The following is a 15,107-nucleotide window of genomic DNA, read 5'->3' on the forward strand; positions in this document are numbered from 1 at the left end:
GAAGCGGTGGAGATGGAATTAGATGGAATTTGAGGTGCGAAGTCGGCGGTCGACGTCTGATGCGCGCCAAGACGCTTGGTCGGCCTAGTGCACTGACCAATCCACCGCTTGCATTACGTTTGTCTTTTTTGACCATTACCATCATCCCGGGGCTGTCCATCAAAATTCGGCATGGAGCCATCGAACATATGTGCTGTGGCGAGCCACTTCAGTTGTTGCTCGTTTTCGCTTCTCAACTCGCGTCGCACGCTTGCTCCCCCTTGCCAACATTCGAACGCCAGTAAGGTCAAGCTTGACGCGTTCCAACCCTTCCAGCGGCGGAGGGAGGTCCGGCCTAGTTTCTTTTTCATGAAAGTAGGTGCCAGAGCTATATGGGAGGTGCGAAGGGATGGTTGAATTGGGACCGTGAGTTCGATATGTTCTAATCTTATGTGCGCTTCTATTTTCATTTCGCCTTGAACACCTATCACCAATCTACAGGCACCCAGTCTCGCCGCAAAAGGTCCTGTCAATCACCTATTTCATCGACCAGCCACCACATTCAGTACACCACCGTCAACCGCAATAATCTCGCCGTTCACATACGTATTCTTTGTAAGGAACAGTACCGCCTGCGCCATCTCCTCATCACTTCCCGCCCTTGCCATCGGCACATGGCCCTTTTCCTGGATCGTCTCATCCGGCACATGGCTCTTCATTCGGTCGTCACTCTCTTTCGCGGTCATCTCCGACGGGAAGTACCCAGGCGCAATGCTGTTCACGCGAATCCGGATCTTCTGGAACTCGGCTGACATGAGCTTGGTGAGGTGGACGGTTCCGCCTTTGGCCGCATTGTAGCTGAAATGGCCCTGTGATTCTCGCATGATGCCCGACATAGAGGATATCACGATGACGGAGGCGGAGAGGTGGCCGTGCGTTTCGGTACCAGCTTGCAAGAGGGGGAGTAGGGCGACAACGGTGAAGTAGACGGAAGTTACGTCTGTGTTGAAAGTCTTGTTCCAGCCCTCGAAGGTTTCGTTGTTCCAGAGCTTTTCCTTGAGCGAGTGCGCCTCCTCAGAGTCGGGCTCGGCCCTTTCGCCGGATATGCCAGCCGCGGTTATAAGGAGGTTGATGTACTTTTCGCGGGAGGAAAGCTCTTCGCAGAGCTCGGCGAGATCCGATTTCTTGGTCACATCGCAGGGTCCCAGGCTGTTGGAGCGTAAGAGTATATTACGATGAGTGAGGTTGAAAGAGACACACGGGATGATTTGACCGCCCTGTGCAGGGTTGTGGGACTTCGCCGCCTTCTCCAATGCTTCCTTGCCTGCACTTAATTAGCTAGACTCCCTCTAGGAATGATGTTAGCTCCAAAACATACGTCGTCCGGTGATGTAGACCTTGGCGCCTGTGTAGGTCAGTATCCATTCAGGGACCAGTTCGAATGCGCTACTTAAGCGAAATATACCATTCGCAGCCAAAGCTTGAGCAGACATCAATCCAATGCCCGAACCGCCCCCAGTGATGACGCAAACGTAGTCTTTGACCGAGAATAGCTTCTCGACGCGAAGGTCGTGAGTGTCAGCCATGGTGGTGTTGGTTGGGGCAATCAGAGGTTATCAGGTCGCAAGAAGCAAAGTTTCTGTGGAGGAACAGCTTTTCAACTTTCCCATCCTTTCTTCCGTGTTTGCCGTTCTGAGGCCGATAGATTTGGCCTATGACGTACCAAGGCGGGAAGGCGCTAACATAAAGGCGGTATAGCGCGGGAATGCCATCTTGAGACTAGCGTCTTGAGCTAACCCTCAGGGAATTTCATATTCGCTGGACCTCACACTGCACTGCGACTCCTCGTCCTCCTTCGAGTCGTCATCTTTCCTTCCTTTCTTCTGCATTTTTGAGGGCTCAGCATTTTAAGGCGCATGGTCTGCTTTCCTCGTTCCTAATTGGCCCTTTCCTAGGCAGCCGCGGTCACGACGTCCTGCGGTGGCTCAGCGGCTAGCTCTGGAGTTGCCTAATACACGTGCAAGGCTGAAATCTCTGGCGGCGCTTGTTCTTGCACTTGCACTTCATCCTTTGCACTCGAGCCGGCCACTTCATGTCGTTCGACCGTCATTCACTGCATATGTCCTCGAGCGCGCTATAGCCATATTCACCCCGCATCCCGTGACCCGGTCACGCACTTCGGCCTGAACGACATATATTGGAGGCCTCGCTTTACCAAGTGAGGGCTTACCAGCAACCGAAATTGACTCCGCATAGCCGCCACCATCCGCCTACCAGGTTAATGGCGAACTCAAAGCATGGGGGCAACCCCACTTCAACGGAGGTAACCATCTACAGAGAGCCGCTGGACTCCCCCGGCGTTGTCCCGGTCCACCTCAAACGCGCAGCTACTTCCGAATACCCTCTCCTTGAGATATTCCAGCGCTTCCTCGTCCGACTACAACCGGGGAGTGACCTAGATAAGGTCTTGGCAGTGATCGCGCTCTACAAGGCTGCCGCGCCCGCTTGGAAGCATTTGAAGCAATTCTTCTGGTGGGCTTGCACGAGCCAGATCACAATTCCAGAATATGATCCGGTAGCTCGGGAAGTGCTGGGATGGATGTCGGCGAATGTGATGTAAGGGAGCCTGAGGCTGAAGTACTTCAGAGGACTACGCTGACCCTGCGTGCAGAAGTCATAGCACTACTACAAACGCTATGCTCATGACTGGCGGGCTTATGGATCCTAACGAGAACTATTACCGCCAGATGATGATGAATCGCGGGGGGCAGGTGGTCCAGCAGTCGGACGAAGCTCAGATTCTGCCGCCTATTGGCAAACGAATATTTTGGGTTGGCTTCCGTCCTTTCATGTTCTCACGCTCCGGTATTTCGAGTTCTAGGGGTGGACCGGCATCGAACGTCCTTGATAAGGAAGGCCAAGTGCAGAACGCAGTCATCCTCACTACTATCGGCTGGAATTTGCGGCCACTGCAGACGTTCATCAAGGAGTGCCATGACCACAAGATTAGAACAAGGACTGGGACTACCACCGTGTATTTCTCGACCGCTGGGGGTCCGGACCCGTACGGGACTGGCTGGTCTTCGGTCATCAAGGCTGTCCGGAAGCTTGATACTATTGACATGGATCCCGAAGTGAAGGCCGACTTGATCCGAGATGCGGAGTACTACTACAGCCAGGAATCTCGCCAGTTCTTTGCTGATTGTGGCATCCCTTATCGCCGCGGGTACCTCTTCTACGGGCCTCCAGGGACTGGTGAGTAGCGTCGCTGAATCACTTCAGGGTGACATTTGCTAACTCAAATTTCCAGGCAAGACAAGCTTCAGCGCAGCGTTGGCAGGTCACTTGAACTGCGATATCTATATGATCAACCTCGCTACAGGCGATATCAGCGACGGCCGGCTCCACCGCATGTTCTTGGCGCTCCCTCGGAAATGCGTCGTCGTGATCGAGGATATCGACTCCGCCGGCATAGGTCGCGAGCAGGGGCCATCGTCAGCGCCTCATCCAGCTCCTACGTTGCCTGAGGGACTCCCGCCCTTACCGCCTGGCATGACTTTGGCTCCTACGCAGCCACCGCGGAAGCGGAATCTGGTACGTCCTCGTGAGTCCCGTGGTAACAGCTTTATGTCTCAAGGGGTATTCAGAAAGCCACTGCTGGTGCTCTTCAATTAGTAAAGACTTGTGCTAATGTGTTTCGCAGGTTACCTTGAGCGGGCTTCTCAACGCGATCGACGGTAACGCGTCTCAAGAAGGCCGTCTGCTAATAATGACGTCAAACAACCCAGACGTGCTAGATGCAGCTCTAACTCGTCCCGGCCGTGTTGATAAGAAGGTCCATTTTGGCAATATGAGCCCTCGTGCCGCTCACGATATTTTCATGCGACTAATTGGACGCTCGGCGGTCGCGTCAGGCACCTACACCATCCCGCAGATCGAGGAATATGCAACTAAATTCACCGAGAAGATCCCTGCGGATACCTTCACGCCCGCCCAGATCCAGAACTTCTTGCAGGCCTGCCGAGGAGACCCCGAAAAGGCGTTGCGGGACGCTGATGCTTGGGTGACGGAAAGCTTGTCGAAGGATATCGAGAACGATGATGACAAGAATGGAGGCGAGGCACCGGTGGTTGATAGCCAGGCGACGACCGTGCTGGGGGACGGCTCTGATTCAAGCTCGTTCGTTAGCGAGGTGTAAGGTCTGACTGTGCATAAAAAGCGTTGAGGCCTTCTGGGGCTTCATGAGGGCCGGCGCAGAACAAGGTGGCTTCTGGCCAAAATGAGCACCACGAGATGGAAAACGACGACAGTCATGGAGAGAGGCTCTTAGTGCGTGCTCCGTATACCATTCGGTAACTGCATTGATTGTAGTATCAATTTCCTAATCGCCAGCACAAACCAAAAAATTTTGGGTAGCAAGAGGATCCGGTCCTTAGTTTCGCTTCACGTGACCGACGGAGCCCCCGATCTCCTTCAGGCACCCGCTCGTATATATAAACTCCTTTTCCCGTTCTTCTTCTTCTTTACCTTCGCCGCAATGGGAGCTCTAAAACCGCTGGAAGGGTCACTGGATGGAAGCCTTCCTTCTTGGAGAGCTCGATGACCAAAACTGGCCTTGTGGTTCGCTACATGGAAGGATACCGTTTCTCTCCTCTATCCAAGACCCGACCCAGTCAAGGTTTCAAATCCAGCCTTCGACGAACGAATGCTTCGGCAAGCAGGTGGGAACAAAAATCGCAGCTACCGAGGACGTGGCCCTTCTTATGCCAGGATCTAAACAGAAGCAAAAAGGAGTGGGATGTGTCCGAAAAGTACAGGTTGCGCACATTATGTGGCAAGCGGGAATTTAGCACACGAGCAATTCATGGGAGCACGAGCGTCGAGTGTCCTTCTAGCATATCAACACACCATCGTCGCCAGAATGGCCAAGTCAGATGACATCGGAACCTCACGAGAATGCATATAAATCCGTTGCCCTCTGGCGCTTTACTCTCTACAAACTTTCTCCCTTGGAAAGAACTAAAAACTCGGCAACCTCCGTCGGATATCGAAGACCAGCGCGAGTATGAGCATGACTAGAATGCAAAGCCGGCCTATCCATGGCTTGGGTTGCAATTCAGTTTCCCCGCTTGATGAGTCTAAACATGATTCTGTAGCCATACATGGGGTTCGGTCCCTACAGACTTCATAAGAGTCGAGCGGTACCAAAGCGCCCATAGTCAGGACTGGTGGTGGCGTTTGGGAGATTTCGAATCTCCATAATGTTCAGTTCCTCCGCCATTAGCAACTCGCTACGCCTCCACATGAACCTATTGACTGAAAGTCGAGAAATAACAAACCTGCAGTACAAGCGCAGACGCTCTTGCGGGAAATATGTATTTCCAAGGCCTCAGGGAGATCACTATATGGCTTGTTGTCTTCCTCCCATATGGCAGAAGGCAGGTTTTTATGGTACTAAAGCCAAACACAAAGCCAACGATGTGGAGCCCCAGTTTGACGCGCTCTTTCCATTGTGTGAGGGGTTCCGCCGTTACAGTCACCAGCAAATCCTTTGATGCCCGGGGAAGGACCAGCGTCTCAAAATGGATCGTGGTGCATTTCATAGAACTTTTCAGACCAGAATCATACATCGGTTTCATGCATGTGGGTACTCTGGCTCCCCCTTCCTAGTACAAATTCCGCCTCTTGCCCCAAAGTTGCAGTCCTTACAGCCCTCTGCGTCGTCAGCTAGCACTAAAAAGAAAAAGCGGCTTGGAAGATGTCTCGTGGAAAGCGAAGACTACTGGATCAAAATCACATAGAAATCGAAGATATGCGTCCTGTCTGGCTTGTAACAAGAGCTGCGGCCTCAGAATACATGATAGGCGAGAAGCTAGGCTGTTTGAGAGGGCTTTTCCGCGCAGCCATGGGATCACTTGCACTTGTAAGGAGCAGACTATGATCTCTCAAGATCGCACTGTTCTATTGCACCATATGTTCCACGACTAAAGGACTTTTGCCGTTTCCACGCTTAAAATCCGATGGCGTAGATGCTGGAAATTCAAAAGCGTCGTCTTTGGCTTTCTGCTCTTTCCCAAAACCCGATTCTAATGGGTGCATGGAAAGAGTGTTGAGTGCGACCCATATCGAAGAAGACATAAAATGTCTATCTCCTCTTCTTATGGCTTTCCGGCAAACGCAGTTCCAAGATCCAGTTACGGGGACGAGGGTAGAAGCTGGAACTCATCCCATGCTCCCTCTAGCATCCTCGTCTCTAAAATCCTCAGCGTCAAAAAAAGATGTTGCAGTCTCTGAATGATGTCACGGTGGCAACTCGAACTTACAGTCTCCAAAGCCAACAGCGCGGCGCCTTATGGGAAGACCTGTGTCCCAGCGGACCTGACACCAAAACCAGCCTACGACCTATTATGAGAAACTTGATCGGACGCACGAACACGCTCCGCACCATCTCCCGGGCAAACAAAAAAGTCCTGGACGGCAATGATGGGCACCAAAGACCAACACCCCGGAAGGCCATGTGGAGCATCTCCCAGCCCCTATAAATTGATTCCTTCAGCGGCCCCGACACTTCACCTTCGACGCAATACATTTCTCTAAAAGCAGGTCGTCGAGGTATGATGTGAAGTGCTTTCCTTTCTGCATCCATGACTCGGGCGAAAAACTACAAGGTTGCCTTGCGATGGCTGGCTAAAAACTTCTACCCACTTGTTTCATGTCCTCGTGGTTTAAAAGTCATCCCCAAAGCACCGATGGAGGAGACGGAGTGGTGAAAAGGCAGACGCCGTCAAAACATGTGTTTCTGGAGCCGGACCACTGTTCCCTCGGTTCCGCCTAACCCATCAACACCGCGATGATGTAGGCTTCCAGCAAATATTCCTCAACAAGCTAATATTCTCAACAAGAACGAATTTTAATGAGTTTAACGCTGGGAGCGGTCACGTTGCCCTGCTGCCTGTTGGGCATGGGTATTTTTCCGTGACCTCTGCCCTTCCTCCGCCCATCCACTCACGCTCCGGATCGACGCCTAGCATGTTAGCAACGCCACGAGCTACCCTACAGACGACGGAGCAGCAAGAGGCCAAGGAGCAGGCCAGGAACAGGCTGCTCGACATGGAGGAGCGAAGCCGCGAGCAAGGGGAGCACGGAGAAAAGGCGCTGCTTAGATAGCGAGCGCTGAAGCACTCTAGCCATTAAGCCAATCAAAAAGTTCTGCACGCCACACAGTCTTAAAAAGAACTGCTGACTCTGGAGCCGGACGTGCAGCAAAATTGATAGGCGGCAACTGCATATGCGAGCCAGGGGGATGCTGATAGTTCTCAGCGTAGCACGCGCTGAAGGAGTGCTGGCTGTGAGGGGGATGACGAAATAGTGGTGATGGTAAGCAGCAGAAAATGAAAAGAAAACAGAGGGCCAGCATTAAAGAAATGCACCCAGCTAATATCACAGTTTACGACTGCGGAGCTTCGATGTTTCTGTCAGCGCGACGCAAACAGCGCGTCACTCTTCCACTGACTGGTGTGGTGAGCATCTTCTACTGGCTTTGGTAACGGCCCGCCCAAGAGAAGCCTGAGACTTGTTAGCCTAGCGACGAGGGATGCGCGCGTGTCTGCTGTTTTCAAGATTGCCTTCTCGCATCCGACAGGCATCGTAGGGCTCACAGGAGCGTGCCGCTTCTCTTCGAGTGGGACGGTGATTGGATGGCGCCGAATGACTCGAGAATGAACGTCAATAATAATCCAAGGAAATCCGCTCAAACGAACGTTTCGCGACGGGGTACTGTCCACGAGGTGGACCGTGTTTCCGGTGAGGATCGAGAGAATTGATATTGAATGTGATGAGGCTTGCAGAGGGGGTGGCGGTGCTGTACCACACGAAATTCAATGCCTAATTCGCAGCCTTTCATATGGGCAACGCGCGCACTCGCTAAGATGCGGTACCACCAACAGTTTTGCCTATAATCATGGACTTTACTTCGAAAGTCTCATCGCTGTATGGACCCGGAACCTTCGGCTGCTGGCTCTGCGCGACACTCTCCGTCTTGATCTCATGGACTTGCAATCGGCTGAGCAAAGAGCGCGATACGATAACGAACGACTTCCTTGCCGCTTTGACGCTTCCTACTATCGCGGCTGTCCAATGCCTTTACCAAATCTCCATCATCGAAACGACGTCGGACGCTCAGACAGCCTTGGAGATCCTCGACACAACTCTGGCCATCACTGCTTGGTTTTCAGCATTCGGCGTCTGGATGTTCTTCATCTCTATGCTCTTTTTCAAAAGGAAGAGATGGTTCTGTACTGGATTGGTCAGCGCACTCTGCTCCATAACCCGACTTGTCGCTTTTGTACGAGAGGATTCCCGGCCCAAGCTCGCCGTAGTCCGTGGCGTGGACGAACTTTACTTTGTAGGATCTCTCGCTGTACTCATTCTGTACGCCGTGGATAAATTGGCAGACTGGAAAGACCTGAAAATTCGCAAAATTTGGTGCAAAGTGTCGTGGACATTCTTGTTACTGTCCCCCGCGATCGGGGCTCTGATGCTGACAGTCTATTTCCTTGGTTTTTGGGTGGATGCGGAGTTCTCCAAGGACGAGCATAGGTCGGGCGCCCAGGGCGTCTTCGCCTTCCCAAGGACGGGCTACTCACTTTCGGAGCTCGACCAGGCCGTCGCCTTGAGTGCCGGAGTTCTCACTCTCATCTTGAGCATCTGGGATGCTCTTGCCTCCTGGCGGCTCTCGCGATGGGAAAAGTACCGAGCATGGAGGGCGAATTGCGACAGGTATATGCAAGACGACGTATTTGAGGAAAGTGAGATCTCAGACTTGAAAAGAGAGCTCGATATATTGGATCAAGAGATGAGAGAGATATTGGATGCTCCTTCTCGCCCCGGAATGCGGGCTGTGATGAAACGATGGGAGCAAAAGACCTGAGAACAGATTGCTGCGAGCCTCCGGCAGGTCGGATTTCTCTGAGGTAGAGAAATGAAGAGTTCGTAGAGCTGAAAAGCAAGGATAAGCAGATGTGGCTTGCATCATCGCGTGTGGCTGTGTCGAGGCTGAGGCCTCAGCACGCTGCGATAAAAGACACCGCCATCAGCAGCATCGCACCCATTGCCCAATACTCACTTTCCTGCCAACTTAATCACCAATGCAGAATTCCACCACCCCATCCCCACTCCCCAGCACAATGGGAGACGGCGACGCATCCCCGCAAGTCTCCTCCCTCTACGGCCCGGGCGCCTACATCTGCTGGCTCAGCACCGTCCTCTCGGTGACCATATCCTGGCTGCTCAACCCCTCCAGCCGACAAAAAGACACCATAACGAACGACTTCATAGCGGCGGTCACGCTGCCCATCGTCGCAGCCCTGCACTCCTTCATCCAGTCCGCGCGAGACACAGACACGCAGAACGCGACCTCAAAAGCAACCCTCAGCATCTGCCGCGCATACTCCATCTTCGGGACCTACCTGCTGCTCATCGCGTGCGAGAAGGAGCGCAGCAAACGGCCCATTTGCGTGCTCTCAGTCGCGATGCTGTGCGTAGTCGCGCGGCTCGCCGCGCTCTTCAGCCCCGCGGTCACGTTCGACCCCATCGAGATGTACACGATCAGCTGGGAGATCGCACTCCTCGTCGCCGTGATCTTCCACCACCAGAAGGTGCAGCCGCGGCTGCATCTGTACCTCGTCCGGGCGGAGATCCGGGCGGGCGCGCAGACGTGGTGGATTCTGCTGTGTTGGAAGATGAGGCATGTTTTTGCGTTTGTGGGGAATGTGCCGATTCTGGGCGCGGTGCTGCTGAGTCTGTCTGTGTTGCCGTTTTTGCAGGGGAACTCGGTGAGGGGGGCTATTGTGCCGGTTACGCCGTACTCGGTGGCGGATCTGGATCAGGCGGTTGCGCTAGCTGCGGGGGTGATTACGCTGCTTATGGGGATTCGGGATGCGAGGAAGGCTAAAAGAGTTGAAAGTGGAGCACGAGATGAGTGAAGGCTGCTTGCGTAAGCTGGTGGGTGGTACTGCATTGCTGTTTCAGCCTTGCTGACTGCTGCCTTCCCGCGCATTTTGGCATCGGCTGAGCTTCGACACAAGCGTCAAAACTTCGGATCCGGAAGATACCCATCGAATTTCATCCTACTCCACAACAGAGTACGGACGATCCTCAAGACGGCACCGCCTGAGCATACGCCTGCTTATCAGCGCAAGCCCTGACACTCCCGCCATCAAGGGGTACCTTTCATGAGCAGGTGCAAGAGAAACTGGGAGAGTCGAAGGAGAACCGATGGCTTGAAAGAGCCCGAAGTGCTCCTGCAACGTTAGTGTACGGTCCAACGGTTGTGTAGCGGAGTATCACGGTACTCTGACTGCCATTCTGACGGGAGTGTATGGATGGTGGGTCCCCGTTCACAGATCAGCCATACTAGTTTACGGAGCTTGATCAGGCGTTTACGCTGGGAGCAGGCTGATCGCGTTGGGGTTTAGTGTCCGGGATGTCTGGAATGGAGGGGAAGGATGAGTTAAAGAGAACGCGATGGATTTTGAGTGGAGAGATTAGACCTCGACGCCTTCTAAAGTATCCCAATAAGAGAGCCTGCATAAATTTGAACGACCACACCTGCCATTACCAGCCCTTACCATACCTGCACTCACTCCAGCCAACCTCAAACGCTCGGCACCTCCACCTCTACTTCATACGTCTTTCCGGTCTCCACATTCTTAATAAACGGCTCCTCCAACGTCTTTCCATCACACACAATCTTAACTTCCTTCCCCTCTCCCCTCTTAACCTGCACCTCAAACGTGGCGCCCCTGAATGACCTCGTAACCTTCATCTCCTCCCACGCACTCGGCATCTGCGGTCTGACCCACAACCCCTCCTTATCACCTCTCAGTCCACAGAGCCCCTCAACCAGACACCTATATGCCCAGCTCACCGTCCCCGTATTGAACAGCTGGCTCGACCTACCCGCTGTGCGCGGATACAGTTTCCACCCTCCGCGGTAGTAGTTCGGGATATACACGGGGAGCTGCCCGCGCTGAATGCAGTCCTCCTCGCTTGGACCCGGAATCATCTGCCGGAGGATTGTATACGCGCGGTCGGATTGCGAGATGGTGTACAGAGCCCAAACATAGAAGGCGCCGGCGTGGTTATACACGCTGCCGTTCTCGCCCTGGCCCGGGTACTTCTGCGTGACACGGCCGACGTCCTCGCGCATTGACATATACGGCGGCGCGAACATGAGCACGCCATAGGGCGTACTAAGCTGCTCATCAACCTGCGGCAGCATCTTCGCAATCTGCTCGGTTGAGGCGGCGCCACCAAGAATGGACCACGCCTGCGGATTCAGCCAAATGCGACCTTCCTTATCCTGCTTAATGCCAAAGGACACCCCGCCGTCGGTGATACCGCGCGCGTACCAGTCGCCGTCCCAGAGATGCTTGTTCGCGCACTCGTTGACTTCCTTCGCGCCGTTGCGGTATTTGGCCGCGACGTCGGGTTTACCGCTTGCGTCGCAGACCGCAGCCCAGAGGTTGAGGGCGTAGGCGGTGGCCACGGTGAGCCAGCCCGAGACGCCGATGCCCTTGGGCCCGACCATGTTCATCGGGTCGCACCAGTCGCCTTGGGCGATGAAGCTGAGACCGCGGTGGTCGCGGGCGGAGAGCAACCAGTCCATGGCGCGGCTGAAGCGCTCGAAGACGGTATATGTGTCGCCGTGCATGCTGGTGATTTTCTCATCCAGAAGCGCGTAGTCCCCGGTCTCGCTGAGGTAGATCTCAAGCGCTACGGGAAGCCAGACGCAGTGGTCCGTGTGCGGGACTTGGTTGATATATTTCAACTCAGCACCTTCGGCTAGCAGGATACCATCCGGCATGGCACCCGTTTTCTCTTGCTGGGATACCGCTCTGAGGATGGCGTTGCGGGCTACTTCGGGCTTGATGAAGCTCATGCCCATGTTGTCTTGGAGGTAATTTCGCGTCTGCGGGTCCGTCGTAAGCCGATTCACGTCACCGTGGTAGTACATTTGACGCGGGAGCCAGTTGTTGACGAAGTTATCCAGGTCCCTGTCCGGGGTTTCGATCTTCAGGCATCCACTTCCTCTCTCGATGTACTCCTGGTAGTCCTTTGCAGCCTTGGCGAACGCTTCCTTGCTCAAGTACTTCTTCCGCATGTCGAGGATTTCCGCTTCGTCCAAAGCTGGACCGAAGAGAAAACGGTATGCTTTCTCCTCGTTCGCCTTCAGCGTGACACGATACTGTACAATCGCCGTCGGAGTCTCATAGCGAGCATCGCTATTGCTCAGCTGCGCCTCCTTTAGTGATGAAGGAGCATGCAAGCCGCCCTCGCCTTCAAACGCCTTCTGCTTCGCTTCCCATGACACCGGCTTCTCTTCGCAAAGGAAGTAGGACTTGTCCTTAAGGAACTTCGTCTTGGGATAATCCTCCGCTTTCTGATACGGGGTCTTACCGCTGCCAACGATGCCGCCAACCTTCTCATCCCATTCTGCTTCCTGACTCATCCAAGACATGTAGCCGAACGGAAAGTATGGATAAATGCTGAGTTTGCGCTCGCGGTTGGATAAGTTGGTCACTTTGATCGACCACAGCTCAGCGACGTCGTGGGTGGGAAGCAGGAAGGCCATCTCGACTCTAATATCGAGCTTCTCGACGGTCCATGAGATGTCGCTCTTGCCGACAGAAAAGGCGAAGCGGTCCAACTTGGCTCGGACGGGTTCAAACGGCGCGGAGAACAGTTCGCCTGTCTCCTCATCCTTGACGTAGACAAAGCGGCCGGGATGATGCGCGTAGTAATTCTGTTCGGGCTGCATGAAGGTCTTCATCTCGAGATTCGGCGCATTTGCGTACTTCGCGGGCTCGGGTTGCATGAACTGCGACGTGGCGTAGCCCCGACAGGTGACTTGGATCATCATCCTCTGATTCCACAGGAAGCCACCCGCCTTCGGCATGGCCGTAGGACTAGTGAGTTCATATCGATCGCCGTTATTCGTGGCTCGGAGCATGATGTATGTAGTCTAAAATGTTGAAGCAGCCTTGATGTTGCCCAAGAAGGACTGAGATGGCGCCAACATTTGGTTGGTTATACAGAAACGTCATGGCCGACATGGCACAACAGGAGGCTTAGCTTACTCAGAGTTTAGTAAACGTTACAGGATATCAGAAAGTGGACGGTGGTTCTCGCAAGAGGCGCAGCCTATGAGAATGGATTCTTGCCTTGCTGGATGACAGAAGAGCAATTGATAATTGAGAGATTGTCAGTGCCAATGCAGACTAGCGAAGGTCGTCGGTGGATTAGTTGAGCAGAGAATAACACTGCCGCATATAAAGAAAGGAGCTAGAGATAGATTCTCGACGAGGAAATGGCTGGGGGAAAATGCTGTGCTGAAAATCTACAAGACATTCTTATAAAGTCGGAGGCATAAGAAGCAAAAAGCCGCGTGGGGCTTAGCGAGTGGGGCGTAGCCTAGAAAGGGAATCGTCTAACGCGGCGACGGGTCTCCGGTCCGTCTAGCCTTTATTCGAGCAACGATGTCCTACCATTTCCATGCCGGCAATGGTACCTGCAGTTTCACAATAATCGGCAAATCCTCAAAAATGGCTCAATTCAACGCCGTCAGACCGCGAGGGGCCCTCTTGCACCTTTTAGACAGGTGTCCTACTCTTCACCGCTGTTGCGGGTTTACGTGCCATTGCAGGAGTAAGATTATCCCCCGTACCAGAAACCATGGTGTCCTCGACCGGGCCAAGTCCGAGTTTGGTTGTGGCTAAGCTTTCTAGGCATCTAGGCATGCGCTGCCCGCTTCCAGCCTCGAGAGTAGGAGGGGAACGACAATTTGGAGCAGCTTCTCTCAAAGTTCCGTAGTGCAATCCCGGAAGCAGACAAGGGGGAATCCAATGGTGCGCAACGAAGGATACAAGGGATGGCGAGGACCGGGGGCGGCGCGATAGGAGGACGGGTTCGACGGGACGGACCGCTAGGGAGGCCACATAGGCAATGTCCGAGCAGTCAGTCAAACATATTAGGCGACCGGATGGTCCTGAGCGCGCTCAGCTGGTTCTTGGCCACAGACCTCTTTCGAAAGAAGTGAGCGACGCTGACGTAGAGAGTAGGCGTTCGTTTATAGAATTGGGGGACTGTACTTACCACAGGTCGTGTTGAATGATGAACAAAGATTTGAGACACATCTATTGGAGGACACGCTCACTGCAGGAAGTAACGGCATCCAAGGACAAAAAGACGCAGGTATGTAGAAGGCCTAAACGAGCGCCAATCCCACCTATACCGCTCGCCCATCTCTGCCCACCCGGAAGAGCAGACAAAGAGGATGAGTAGCAGAGAAGGACGCCAGAGGGACTCCTGCTCCCCATTCAACAGTGGGCTACAGCCGCAACGCTTGTGCGAAGCCGGCTCCGCACGACACGGGCACTGAGGAGCTTGCTCTAGGGCGATGCCTTTGTCCAAAAGCCATTCACCGGGCCAGAGCCTGGGTGTTGGTTCGAGAACCGGCCTGATGGACCCACAGACGAAGTCCGAAGACGACGCCTGCGATTCGCCCGGGAAAAAGAGAGGTGGAAGAGTATGAAGGAAGGAGATCAATGAGAGAGTGCATGAGAGGCGAAATTCGCACGGTACGTGAAGAGTATTGGCAAAGCAGAACGACTTGAATGAGAATCCCGGAACGGCCTCCATGAAGGAGGGGTATCATACAGGGCAGTACAGCACCGCGTCCGTCCATGAGGCTAGTTATTCTGAAAGTGTTGTCGTAGGAGCGCCGTCTACTAGGTGAGGCCGTATCTACTCTTGTATCATTCTAGGAATATGAGCGACAGGACGATCCTCAAGTGGATGAGAGCTTACCAACGTAACGCCAGCCCCGGGTTTGCTGGTCGCGGCGAGTCAAATTCGGCAACATGTGCACGAGCCGCGCGAAAGCGCGGTAAGATATTTATTGTGAAGCACAGCATGCAGGCAACAAGGCGAGAAAAATATTGATGGTGACATGATGAAAGTGGGTGGGAGGAAAGAAGGTTTGAAAAGCAAAGTCGAAGGTTCACTAGCGCAATTCCTTGGCGCGCCTTGATCGGGACTAGCTCCGGCGACCAGATTTCCCTGCCGAA

At 53.8% G+C, this 15,107-nt stretch overlaps 6 protein-coding genes across 6 annotated transcripts; 3 read left to right on the top strand and 3 right to left on the bottom strand.

Annotated features, from left to right (window-relative positions):
* Nucleotides 1-521: 521 nt before the first annotated feature.
* Nucleotides 522-1,565, bottom strand: BU26DRAFT_414611 (NAD(P)-binding protein; the record flags this gene model as incomplete). Its single annotated transcript, XM_033823079.1, has 4 exons — nt 522-1,188; nt 1,240-1,303; nt 1,358-1,384; nt 1,445-1,565. 4 exons carry the CDS (start codon nt 1,563-1,565, stop codon nt 522-524), a joined length of 879 nt encoding a protein of 292 aa, XP_033691561.1.
* A 434-nt stretch (nt 1,566-1,999) lies between these two features.
* BU26DRAFT_24374 (P-loop containing nucleoside triphosphate hydrolase protein) lies at nt 2,000-4,378 on the top strand. The gene is made up of 4 exons (XM_033821046.1): nt 2,000-2,595; nt 2,651-3,234; nt 3,290-3,573; nt 3,683-4,378. The coding sequence occupies exons 1-4, from the start codon at nt 2,261-2,263 to the stop codon at nt 4,175-4,177; spliced, it is 1,698 nt and encodes a 565-aa protein (XP_033691562.1). The 5' UTR covers nt 2,000-2,260; the 3' UTR covers nt 4,178-4,378.
* A 3,382-nt stretch (nt 4,379-7,760) lies between these two features.
* BU26DRAFT_24460 (uncharacterized protein) lies at nt 7,761-9,017 on the top strand. The gene has a single exon (XM_033821053.1). It carries the CDS (start codon nt 7,940-7,942, stop codon nt 8,906-8,908), a length of 969 nt encoding a protein of 322 aa, XP_033691563.1. The 5' UTR covers nt 7,761-7,939; the 3' UTR covers nt 8,909-9,017.
* On the top strand, nt 9,018-10,343 carry BU26DRAFT_24461 (uncharacterized protein). Its single transcript, XM_033821054.1, has 2 exons — nt 9,018-9,973; nt 10,065-10,343. The coding sequence occupies exon 1, from the start codon at nt 9,126-9,128 to the stop codon at nt 9,960-9,962; it is 837 nt and encodes a 278-aa protein (XP_033691564.1). The 5' UTR covers nt 9,018-9,125; the 3' UTR covers nt 9,963-9,973; nt 10,065-10,343.
* On the bottom strand, nt 10,340-13,410 carry BU26DRAFT_24504 (glycoside hydrolase family 94 protein). The gene has a single exon (XM_033821062.1). The coding sequence runs from the start codon at nt 12,989-12,991 to the stop codon at nt 10,634-10,636; it is 2,358 nt and encodes a 785-aa protein (XP_033691565.1). The 5' UTR covers nt 12,992-13,410; the 3' UTR covers nt 10,340-10,633.
* A 527-nt stretch (nt 13,411-13,937) lies between these two features.
* On the bottom strand, nt 13,938-15,001 carry BU26DRAFT_24552 (uncharacterized protein). The gene is made up of 3 exons (XM_033821070.1): nt 14,848-15,001; nt 14,134-14,800; nt 13,938-14,061 (listed from the first exon to the last, which is right to left on the bottom strand). Exon 2 carries the CDS (start codon nt 14,677-14,679, stop codon nt 14,191-14,193), a length of 489 nt encoding a protein of 162 aa, XP_033691566.1. The 5' UTR covers nt 14,680-14,800; nt 14,848-15,001; the 3' UTR covers nt 13,938-14,061; nt 14,134-14,190.
* Nucleotides 15,002-15,107: the final 106 nt, after the last annotated feature.

Source organism: Trematosphaeria pertusa (genome assembly GCF_010094035.1).
Source record: "Trematosphaeria pertusa strain CBS 122368 unplaced genomic scaffold BU26scaffold_1, whole genome shotgun sequence".
NCBI classification, from domain to species: domain Eukaryota; kingdom Fungi; phylum Ascomycota; class Dothideomycetes; order Pleosporales; family Trematosphaeriaceae; genus Trematosphaeria; species Trematosphaeria pertusa.